The 12,550-nt window shown below is 44.3% G+C and overlaps 1 protein-coding gene across 1 annotated transcript; it reads left to right on the top strand.

The window, feature by feature from the left end:
• Nucleotides 1-10,548: 10,548 nt before the first annotated feature.
• On the top strand, nucleotides 10,549-12,382 carry LOC125543367 (rac-like GTP-binding protein 1). Its single transcript, XM_048706693.1, has 8 exons — nucleotides 10,549-10,809; nucleotides 10,924-11,011; nucleotides 11,120-11,229; nucleotides 11,312-11,375; nucleotides 11,509-11,573; nucleotides 11,658-11,723; nucleotides 11,834-11,940; nucleotides 12,044-12,382. Exons 1-8 carry the CDS (start codon nucleotides 10,642-10,644, stop codon nucleotides 12,075-12,077), a joined length of 702 nt encoding a protein of 233 aa, XP_048562650.1. The 5' UTR covers nucleotides 10,549-10,641; the 3' UTR covers nucleotides 12,078-12,382.
• The last annotated feature ends 168 nt before the right edge of the window (nucleotides 12,383-12,550 follow it).

Here is a 12,550-nt window from a genome sequence, read left to right as displayed (position 1 = left end):
TTATTGTTGATGATTACTCTCGATACACATGGGTACACATTGTTACTTACAAACATGAAGTGCAGGAAGTCTTCAAATGATTTTCCTCGAGGGCTTCAACCAACTTTGGTGTGAAGATCAAGCACATCAGAAGTGACAATGGAACTGAGTTCAAGAATTTTGGTCTAGATGGCTATCTTGATGAACTTGGTATTACTCATGAGTTATCTGCTCCTTATACTCCTCAGCAGAACGGCGTTGTGGAGCGCAAGAACAGGACTCTTGCTGAGATGGCTCGCACTATACTTGATGAATACAAAACGCCTCGTCGTTTCTGGATTGAGGCAATTGATACTGCGTGCCACATCATCAACAGAGTATATCTTCACAAATTCTTCAAGAAGACTGCCTATGAACTCCTCACTGATAAGAAACCCAATGTAAGTTATTTCAAAATCTTCGGTGCTAAATGTTGGATTAGAGATCCTCATCACAACTCAAAATTTGCACCGAAAGCACATGAAGGTTTTATGCTTGGTTACGGAAAGGACTCGCACACCTACAGAGTCTTCAACAACGTTCTTCACAAGGTTATTGAAATTGTAGATGTGCGGTTCGATGAAACTAATGGCTCTCAAAGAGAGCACCTACCTACTGTGATAGATGAACCAGCACCCGAGGAAACTATCAAGTTCAAGGCTACTGAGGATGTCATTCCTACTGAAAAATCTGCTGAAGAATTCATTCCAGAACATGAAGAACATCAAGCTAATGCACCTGAAGAAAATACTGAAGAAAATGGTGCTGAAGAGAATGCTGATCAAATTCCTCAACGACAACCAGCTCATCCTCGTATTGCAAAATAAGTGCAAGTTGAAAAGATCATCAATGACATCAAAGCGCCAGGTCCTCTCACACACTCAAAAGCTTCACATTTATCTAACTTTTGTGGGCACTATGCTTTTGTCTCCATCACAGAGCCCACTAAGGTAGATGAAGCATTTCTGGACCCTGAGTGGATTCAGGCCATGCAAGAAGAACTACATCAGTTCGATCTCAACAATGTCTGGGAACTGGTCAAACGTCCAGATCCTCGCAAGCACAATATCATTGGCACAAAGTGGATCTACCAAAACAAGCAAGATGAAAATGGCCTTGTGGTAAGGAATAAGGCACGACTCATAGCTCAAGGCTACACACAGGTTGAAGGAATTGATTTCGATGAAACTTTTGCTCCTGTTGCTAGACTTGAGGCTATTCGCATATTACTTGCTTATGCTAACTATCATGGTATCACTTTATATCAAATGGATGTGAAAAGTGCATTCCTCAATGGTAAGCTTGAGGAAGAAGTATATGTTGCTCAACCCCCAGGTTTTGAAGATCCAAAGAATCTTGACAAAGTCTTCAGACTCAACAAGGCCCTCTATGGCCTCAAGCAGGCCCCACGGGCGTGGTATGATACCTTGAAGGAATTCTTCATGAAGAAAGGCTTCAAACCCGGTTCACTCGACCCTACTCTTTTCACTAAATCTTATGATGGTGAATTGTTTGTGTGCCAAGTATATGTTGATGATATTATCTTTGGCTGTACTGACCAACGTTATAGTGATGAATTTGCCTACATGATGAGTGAAGAATATCAAATGTCTATGATGGGAGAATTAAAATTCTTCTTAGGTCTTCAAATTCGTCAACAACGCAATGGCATATTCATATCTCAGGAGAAATACCTCAAGGGTGTACTAAGGAAATTCGGCATGCAAGATTGCAAAGGCGTCAAAATTCCTATGCCCACAAATGGCCATCTGTGCACTAATGAAAATGGTATTGACTTCGATCATAAGGTATACCGCTCCATGATTGGTTCTTTATTATACTTATGTGCATCTAGGCCAGATATAATGCTTAGTGTTTGCATGTGTGCCCGATTTCAAGTTACAACGAAGGAATCACACCATAAGGTTGTGAAGCATATTCTTCGATATCTAGCTCACACACCAACACTTGGATTATGGTACCCCAAGGGCCCGGCTTTTGACCTCATTGGATATTCTGACTCTGACTATGCTGGTGATCGTGTGGACCGCAAATCAACATCTGGTACATGTCTCCTCGGACGATCTTTGGTCTGATGGTCCTCGAAGAAACAGAACTGTGTATCACTATCTACCGCTAAAGTTGAGTATATTGCTGCTAGTTCTTGCTGTGCTCAATTGCTATTGATGAAGCAAACTCTCAAGGACTATGGCGTCAACATAAAGAATGTGCCTCTCTTCTGTGACAATGAGAGTGCCATCAAGATTTCTCACAACCCAGTTCAGCACTCGAAGACTAAGCACATTCAGATTCATCATCATTTTCTTCATGATCATGTGTTGAAGGGTGACATTTCTATTGAGCATGTGAAGACTGAAGAACAGCTAGCCGATATCTTCACTAAGCCCTTGGATGAGAAGAGATTTAGCAAGTTGCGGTGTGAGCTAAATATCCTAGAATCTTCGAATGTTCTTTGAAAAGAACACTCATCCTAACACTTATGCAAAATTGATGATTTAGATGTGCAACACATGAAGAAATGTTTTTCTTCAATCAATGAAGAATAACACTCTAAGTGTGAAGAAATTAACGAAGAATTTGATTTTCCGAACCCTACGATAATTGTACGCGGTGTCTGAAATCATCATTCTTATACGGTGGGTCACGCCACCACCAAAAGTTGAAATTCCTCAGTTGTTCAAATCTTCAACTTTGCATTGTCTTCACTGTTTCTGTTGTTTTTCTTCTTTGGCTATATATATATATATATGAGTTTATGTCCTCTACAACATTCACTTATAGCTATATCTTCAAGTTGGTTTTTCTGCTAAGTGAATGTGATCGGACGCTTCCCCCTCTGTGCTATACTCAACCCAATCTGTTCACAAATTCTTCATGTGCGTTCTATTTGAAACTCGTTCAAAATCTTCACTGTGTCCTTGTCAGCTGAAGAAATTGCGAACGGAACTTTTAACTTATCTTATCCAATTTTCGGCTTTGCCGCTCAAACCGTTCCGCATCCCACGACATACTTATCCACTCACCCACGATCTAACACGATCTCCACTTCTCAGTACGTGGGTGACACATGTCATGCGAATGAGAAGGGTCAGGGGCACGTTCGTCCAAATTCTTCAGGCGAACGATTTTCACCATGGCTATAAATACCCCTCTCCCCTTCCTCACTTCTTTTACTCCGCTCGACCTCTCTCAAGCTCGAGCTTCTCAAAACCTAGCGCCGCCGCTACTTCATCGTCGCCGGTGAGGAAGAGCTTCACTGCCTCGACCTCATCGCTGTCGTACTCCCGCCGGCCGCACAAATCTTCACTCCACCGCCGCCATAGCCGTCTTCCTCCGCCAAGTTAGGGCGTGGAAGATCCGCACTGACAAACTTCACATCTCATCACTCCAGTTCGTCGTGTTCTTCGTTCAGGGTAATTAAAAGTTACTTTTACTGCACTCGTTTATTCGAATGATTATCTACAAAATCTTCAAAGGTGTTTTTCTTCATATCTTCACACACTAAAACACCTCACATATCATCTGTTCTTAATTCATTTCTCTAAGCTATGTTTTTCTTCAAGATTCCTCAAATGTGTGGATTTTTGATCTACACATCTCTGGAACCTAAGACAAAGAACGCTTAGTGAAATTCTTCAAGACACATCTGGTCAATTTTCTCAAACTTGTTCTTTTTACAAAACCTTCTGAGAACGCATATGACCTCTCCAAATTCCTCGCAACTATACTCTGTTCACAGGTACCCATGTCAGCTGCTGAATCTCTAGGTTCTCATCAACTTAACTCATTTGCAGCATTCCTCGAAGAAAAGCTGCATACTTCTTCAGAGAATTCAATTGTTCAAATTTCTCAACTGAAGAAAATGGCTGACGGTAAGAAGCCTCAGAAAGGAGGAAAGAGGGTTGAGGTCAACACAGCGTTTGAGATCCCTGATGATATATATGTTGGGTACTGCACACCTCCCGAGGAAGACAAAAATCAGCGCAAGGTGCGCATTCAGAAGATAGAAAGGAGATGGGCAAGATAGTAGAGGGAGTACAGGTATGTTACTCCCAAATACATGAAGAAATTCACACTCAATCCTTCATGCCCAAGACCTCCATTGGCACTTGGTCAAATAGCTGACCCCACCAGCCTCAAGCGTGGTGAGGATTATCCTGATGAATGGGCCAAGCGCCAAGCCAAGTTGGCTAAACAAGCCAAAGAAGCTGTGAGGAAATTCAACGAAGACTCTGCTGCTGCTGCCGCTGAGGCCTCTGTCAAGCCTAAGAAGGCCATGTCAAAGAAGCCTGCGCGCAAGCCAAGTGCTTCACCTTCAGTGGTTTCAAGGCCAAGTTCCTCAGCAATGCCCTCACGGCCAGAATCTTTAAAGCCATCAAGGCCAACTTCTCATGTTGCTCCTGTTCCTCCCAAATCCTCAGCTCCTCACAAGTCCTTAGCTGTTCCAACAAAGTCCTCTGCACCTGTGCATCTCACCACGTGTCAAAGGACGACAAGCGTCTCAATTGCCTCAGGAGCTTCAGCTAGTTCCTCAGTTGCACCAAATTCTTCAACGGGGCCCTCTCTACTGAAGACAAAGGCCACTGCTGGACGAGATCCTCGCCCTAGTCCTAAGAAGAAGCAGGTCGCCTTCCAAGTGTCGTCTGAAGAAGACGAAGCTGATGATGATGAACTTGCTGAAATCATTAGAGATAGGCAAGTCAGGGCCGATAAAGCCAAGGGAACAGATGTGCCACTACTTTTGGATCCAAAGTTGATCCTCGAACACATTGATGTTTGGCACAAGGACCCCAACACTCCCATGCCTGATTTCAAACTGACTCCTGGCGAAAGTCACATGCTGACCCATTTCATCCAAGAAGAAAAATGGAAATATGAGAAGGCCAGGCAGATCAAGAAAGCGCAATACAAGAAGGAGAAATTTCTGAAGAACAACGTTGTCACTATGCTAACTGATGAACTTGTAAAAATTCAATCTGAAATCAAAACCCTCAGCGGTGACTTCAAAGCCTAGTATGCTGATTAGCAAGGAGCCAAAGTCAGATTTGTAAAGATAACTGAATAGTCACTTCCAATGTTGCTGCCCCAACGCAACAGGAAATTCCTCAAGCTGAAGCATCTGCTCAGCCAACTGAAGAACATGCCAGCACCATTGATGAAAATCAGGCTACTGAAGAAAATGTGAGTTCCAGGGCTGATGACTGCATTACAGCCGCTGAAGAAATTGCCAGGGCATCCACTAGTGGTGCGCCTGAAGAAAATGAAGAAGTCAGGGCAACTTCATCAGTTGTGCCTGAAGAAAATCAACCAGATTCCTCTACTCCTCCTGCACCTACACCAACTCCGATCCTTCCATCTGCATCAGATGTGAAGAAAACCAAGGCTGCAGAGCGTGCATCAGTGAAGAAAAGGAAAGCATCAGCTACTTCAGATTATTCAGCTCCGAAGAAGATGAAGCCTTTGACCAGCTCGTTTTAAAATCCCATTGATGTTGTTCCTCTCTCTACTATGCCATAAAAGGACCTTGTTCCTTTCGATGAAGAATATGACATTCCCAGCGGATCTGATGTAGAAACTCCTTCTGCTGCTTCGTCAGAGCAGTTGGATGAAGAAATTGAAGTGGATGAGATCCCTTCAACACCTGTCATTTCCTTGCCTCTGCCTCAGTTCACTGCTGAAGAGGCTGGCATTGAAGAAATGGAAGATGAAGATGTGGATGTTGGCTGCTCCACACTAGTGATGAGTGATGAATTCTGGGGAAGTCAGCATCCAAACTCTCCAATGTTCACACCGTTGCAGCAAATACCTCAGTCCCCTGCACAAACTATTCAAATGGGCTCTGAAGAAACTCACCCCACTTCATCTGTACGTGAAGAAATTCCAGCCACTAGTGCTGAAGAAACTGCTGCTGGTGAACATCTGAAGACGCAGACTGCCAGGAACCAGAAATTCCTCAGCCTGAAGAACCTGTGATTGAGATTCTTGAGGTCGTGATGCAACTCACCGACACTCATCTACCCAAGCCAAAGGATCCATTCTTCAGGAAGCAAAAATTCAAGGCTGATGATTTCTTCGGCGAGCACGTATTCTTCGCAGACTACAACCCTTATGACTCTGCTCGCATTAGGAAGAGGCGTTTTTGGACAGCCAGCCAAGCCAATTTCTAATACTCAATGATGTTCAACAAGAACAAAATCTTCTACCATGAGCACATTCCTCACGTGGATATGGAATCTCTGTCGTGCTTCATGCTAGTCCTCAGTGTTCTTCACGACGCTGGACTATTAAACTTCTGTTCTGACATCTGCGATTGGAATGAAGAACTAATTCTTCAATTTTATGTGACGCTGCACATCATAGGAGATTCTGAAGATGTGAATTCATGGGTGCTGGACTGGATGTCTGAGAACACTCACTACATAGCACCAGCTACTGAATTGCTTCGTGCCTTACAACTCAGTCCTCCCCTTGAAGAAACTCGTTGCATTTACAGTGAACCTGAGCTTACAAATCACTACATGCAAGCTCTGATGAAACCTTTGAAGCCAGGTCAGGCCCCATGAACCAAATTCCTCATGAAGGAATTACTTTATGTGCCCAGAACTGTCTATCACATTCTAACGAGGACAATGAGTCCCATCAAAGGGCACGACTCATCTGATGAGGAAATTGTTGGCATCATGAAGAATCTGGTATTTAATATCATTCATGGCATTCCTGTCAATTATCACGATTTCTTCATGAGGACTTTGGCAAATGTTGCACTTTCTCCGTTTGAGCTGAAGCCTTATGCACCTTGGATTATGAGATTCCTCAGGACAAGGTCTTCACTCAACTACAAAGCTGATTTTCAGAATCACCTCAGCTACTTGCCCCCGATTTAAGTCCTCAAGCAGACCTATTCGTCAGTTGATGAAAAGGGCAAGGCACCAGCTGTTATAGATGAAGGCATTCGTCCATTGGATGGACAGTTTCGCAAAGCCGCATCTTATTCCACCAATGATGACTCTGCCACACATGACTCTGCCAATGCACCCAAGTCTACTCCTCAAGCCACTGCTCCTCGTGTGATGACTGATCGTGAGCTTCTGCTTAGTCTTCACCAGAAGGTGGATCGAAGTCATAAATGGTTTAAGCGTTAGTTTGGTTCATTTCTTCACAACATGACTGCTACGCACATGCAGTGAAGAAAAACCATTACTACCTCCATGAAATTTTTGGTCGCACCTGGGCCGTTCTGGCACATCTGTATGGTGAAGAAGATCTCAAGAAAATGAGTCTCGAAGAAGATTTTGACTGGTCTGCACCTCCACCGAAGAAATTCAAGAAGGTCAAGGTTCCTTCCTTGGTGGCCAGCTCATATTCTTCATCGCGCGACACCGATGAGAATGAAGACTTGGACGACACTACGGCAGGCCCTTCCACGACAAATGACCACAACAACGTTGGCGCTCCTTCATCAATTTGATATTCTTCAGGGGCGTTAGTCCTCATATTTGATCCTTTTGGTCATTTGATGACAAAGGGGGAGAATTTTGAGTTAGTCTTCAAGCGGGTCTTTCTATATGGGCGTTTTTTTGTTAAGTTACAACTCTCGTTCTTCTGAGACTTTACTGGATCGAGTTGTAAACTTAAACCCGATGGTGCTCTGATACTTTTGATATGTTTTTCTGCATGCTTTTTCCTCATATATGCTAATGCACGCATGCTGAATTAAATCAGTCACCATATTTCATCATGCATTTCAAATTCTTCATTGTGATATGTCAAATCCGTGTATGAATTACAAGATATAGGGGAAGATCTCCATGATCTACTCTTCAAGTGTGTAATGCTTCAAAAGCAAATACCTCACCATGCACATATTCAGAGGGAGTTCTTCTATATCTTGCAACCAAATTCCTCAATATCAGCATTTACACTTCATATGTTTATCCCCGTTGAAAACTTAACCTATATTGTCATCAATCACCAAAAAGGGGGAGATTGTAAGTGCATCTAGTGTCCCTTAGTGATTTTGGTGTATTGAAGACTTATAGGTTAAGGGACTAATGCGTTTGTGAGTGTACACAGGCCTATAAATCTATGAGGAGTTTGATATTTACAGAGAAAGTCGACCCCTAAAAATGAAATTCTTCGGCTGAAGACTTTGGATTTCTGAAGACTTTCTGAAGACTTTGAAAGTGAAGAAATTGGTGTAACCTTGAAGACTTGGTATTCATTCGATGAACATGAAGCGTGAAGACTTTTGTTTTCGTAGTTTCATTTTCTCTTTCTTGAGTCATAGGAAACACCGTACTGTTAAAGGGGGTTGAGGAAATACTAAGAAAAAATTTCCATGTGATGCTCAACTCAAAATCCTACACCTACCAATCCCTTTGAGTGAAGCCATTGGAAATCTCATACAGTCCAGTCATATTCTCTAGTGACAGAGACGAAGTTCTTCTGGTCTCTGAGGAATTTGTTCTGACTGAGGAGTTAGGAATTCGCCAGTGTGGATTACCTACACAGTGAGGAACATGATAGTCCTGAGGATTTTGCTACTCAAAATTCCGACCGTTGTTGTGCTATGAGCCAGCTGTCCCAAAATATCTATCCACCTAACGGTCATATCATTGAAGGGCATTTACGTCTTATCATGTCGGGCTGCTCCCTAGACTATAAATAGCCGCCCCCTACAACCACTAGCTGGTTGGCTGCTTCGAGAGAAACTGACACTTGTTATTTGAGAGCAACCCATCCTCCGAGGACTTTGAACGAAAATCATCAAGTGAGGAAAATCCAAACCCGAACACCTACAAACCCCAAGTGATTGAGCATTACTGAAGAGATTGATCCTGCGTGGATCCGACGCTTGTTACCTTTGAAGACTGTGCTTCTTCCAGACGGTTAGGCGTCATGGTCTAGAGCATCCAAGAGGAATTGTGGATCGCCGAGTGACCAAGTTTGTGAAGGTTCGGAAGTCACCTGAAGACTTACCACGAGTGATTGGGCGAGGTCTGTGTGACCTTAGCTCAAGGGGAATACGGTGAGGACTGAGTGTCCTGAGCTGCGTGTTCAGGACTGTGTGTCCTTAGATTTAAATACCTAGCCGCCCTAATCAGACATACAACTGAGACAACAGTTGGAATTGGTCTACCAAATCATTGTCTTCACCAAGATTACTGGTTCTATTTTCTCAACTCTTTCATTTCCTCATAACTGTCTTGTGTACTCGTTCATATCTGTGCTTGAAGACTTTGACTGAAGATTTTCTCAATTTTCTCAGTTCAATTTATTCAGTCTGTTTGTCGTCATCATGTGTTATCCTGTGCTTACGCTTCATGTACTCTGTGCCTGTCTTTATTTCATCATGATGACTATGCTTGTGTTCTGTTATGTTTACTTTTGAGTACTTATTCCGCTGCTAGCAGTTCTTCGCTAAGGAATTTCCTCATCAGCAAATTCCTCAGTGAAAAATTCATAAAAATCGCCTATTCACCCCCCTTTAGTCGATATAACGCACTTTCAAGAACCCTAGACGGTTGAGGTCACCTCGGAGCCACATTCCATTATGGTGAAGCTCCGTGGTGTTGTTGGGAGTCTCCAATCAAGTTGTGAAGATTGCCCCAACCTTGTTTGTAAAGGTTCAGTCGCCGCCTTCAAGGGCACCACTAGTGCAATCACAGCATCTCGCATTGTGTGAGGGCGTGAGAAGAATACGGTGGCCCCAGTGGCTTCTTGAGGAGCATTGTGCCTCCACACCGCTCCAACGGAGACGTACTTCCTTTCAAAGGAAAGGAATTTCGGTAACACATTCTCATCTCCATCGGCTCCACTTGTGGTTATCTCTCTCCTTTATTTTGTGCAAACTATTGTTGTGTTGTATCATTTGCTTGCACTTGTTGTTGTTGTTAGCATCATATAGGTTGTTCACCTAGTTGCACATCTAGACAACCTATTTATTGCTAAACTTAATTTGTGAAGAAAAGCTAAAATTGTTAGTTGCCTGTTCACCTTCCTTCTAATCAATCATATCGATCCTTTCATGAATGCCTAAAAAAGAGGCATGTCATGCTTTTAAGACGCCTAACTGTACGATGTGATAGTAAAACATATGCCGCGTCTTAGTATGTGGCGCGTTAGGCCGGCGCCACACTGACGGCGTGACCAACGACGGTCAAAGGCGCCTTGGCGGACGGCACGGGACGTGCAAGTTGGTGCCTAACGGCCCGGCGCGAATGGGTCAGACGACGAAATAAGTTTTTGAGGGGTCAGTGGGCGAAATAAGTACGTCCAGTGATCATTTAGTAAAAATAATACCATACCACCCGTGCCGTCCGTGCATTCTAGATTTGTAATGGGCGATAGGATAGAGAGATCCAAACCTGAAAACAAATCATGATTAGTCAGAGACGCGTTGAGAGTGAGGGGCCACGTGCACCGCAGTTCGTTTACCATTAAAAGCAGAATCTTGGCACGGCAGCCCGGGTTCAAATGTAGTTGTAAAAAGGTCCTCCTTCTGGGAGACCCACCCACTGATGTTATGTAGCAGCAGTGCTTTCACTGGAGCAAGCATCCAGACTCACTCCAGAGACAGAGACAGAGAGGGAGAGGCTGTGGATGACTGGGTGTGGCTGGAGAGGAGAGGAGAGGAGAGACATGAGCGGCGGAGCGGCAGCGGGGGCGGCGGCGGCGGTGAGCAGGTTCATCAAGTGCGTGGCCGTGGGCGACGGCGCCGTGGGCAAGACCTGCATGCTCATCTGCTACACCTGCAACAAGTTCCCCACCGTTGAGTACCACCCCTCTCCCTCTCCCTCTCCCTCTCCCTTCTTGGTCTGGCTAGCTTGATCTGGTTTCATTCTGACGAAATGGCTGCTCCTGTTGATGCGGGGGTGGATGCAGGACTACATCCCCACCGTGTTCGACAACTTCAGCGCCAATGTCTCCGTGGACGGCAGCATCGTCAACCTCGGCCTCTGGGACACCGCAGGTCGGGCTCCCGTCCGGCTCCCTCTCCTTTTCCTCCACTCCCCGTACCCGATGCGGAGTGTTTTCCTTCCCGTAATGCCATGTAATGGTGGTCCGTCCTGGGTTGCAGGTCAGGAGGATTACAGCAGGCTGAGGCCTCTGAGCTACAGGGGAGCCGATGTCTTCATCCTCTCCTTCTCCCTCACCAGCAGAGCAAGCTATGAGAATGTGCACAAGAAGGTACACTCACTCACATTGTGTTGCTCTTCTGAACAGGCGCATTGAGATTACTAACGGCCTGCCTTCAATTTGTTCTGCGCAGTGGATGCCGGAGCTTCGCCGGTACGCCCCCGGCATTCCTGTACTACTTGTTGGAACCAAGTTGGGTATGCTCTTGAGCTTCTTCTACAGATTTTTAGTTGGATGCCATTCAAATCCACACATTTTGGTGTGCTATCCAGTAATGCATGTATGTCTTTGGCCGCTCTTGAGCCATCGATTTCCCATATAAATGTGCAGATCTCCGAGAAGATAGAGCTTATCTTGCTGATCATGCAGCTGATTCCATAATAACAACTGAGCAGGTTTGTGCCTTTTACACTCGGATGACAGCAACCAGCTTGGCATTTTGAAATGATACTACCAAATTAACTTTCCACATGTTTTAGGGTGAGGAGCTTCGGAGACAAATAGGTGCGGTGGCATACATAGAATGCAGCTCCAAGACACAAAGGGTATGGCTTCTGCTGCATCCAAACAATAAAAGGCCCTGGGATTTCAAAGAGTTCTAGTACATATGTCTAAAAACATTCTCTCTCTTTTTTCCCTTGATAATTGTTGACAGAACATTAAGGCTGTTTTCGACACTGCAATCAAGGCAGTCCTTCAACCTCAAAGGCACAAGGAGGTAGCCAGAAAGGAAATTCGGACTCGCTCTAGTCGGTCAGTAAGGTAGGGTTCAAGTTTATGCTATTTTCTCAAACCAATCACCGGTCGTTTTGAACAAATTTCTCGACATCTTGATTTCCATTCACGTCCCCGCTTCATTTTGTAGGCGGTACTTCTGCGGGAGTGTTTGCTTAGCATAGTCGAGAACAACATTGTGGCGTCTTTCCTCGACATGATGCTCAGATGGCGCGCGGTTGTTCTCGAAATGGGACAGACAGTGATGGTAGAAGCATCTCATTGCTAGCAGCTAGACGGAACTCCTAGTTCTCTCGTGCACTGTGGTGTGGACTGTGGAGCACCCTGAATCCTTGATGATGTAAGATAGGCATCAAGTTTTGCCTCTGTAATAAGGCATGCTCTTGTGGATGAACAAATTTGAAATATCCCACTCCTTGGGCAGGCTTGAAAATCTCAGGGTAATATGCACAAACAAGATAATCTCGTTTGCTAACAAGGTTTCTGCCTATTTTCCCAGCAAAAAAAAAGGTTTCTGCCTACTTTACCATTTTGTTTAACAAATTAAAAAAGGCACTTCCGTGGCTATTTTTTCAACAGCCAAAAACAAGTCCAGCACAACGTAGTTTTTCTAGTAAAAACTCAACCTAAATAAAGA

This window comes from Triticum urartu, chromosome 3, assembly GCF_003073215.2.
Source record: "Triticum urartu cultivar G1812 chromosome 3, Tu2.1, whole genome shotgun sequence".
Classification (NCBI taxonomy): Eukaryota; Viridiplantae; Streptophyta; class Magnoliopsida; order Poales; family Poaceae; genus Triticum; species Triticum urartu.
This window is presented reverse-complemented; position numbering and strand designations above follow the sequence as displayed.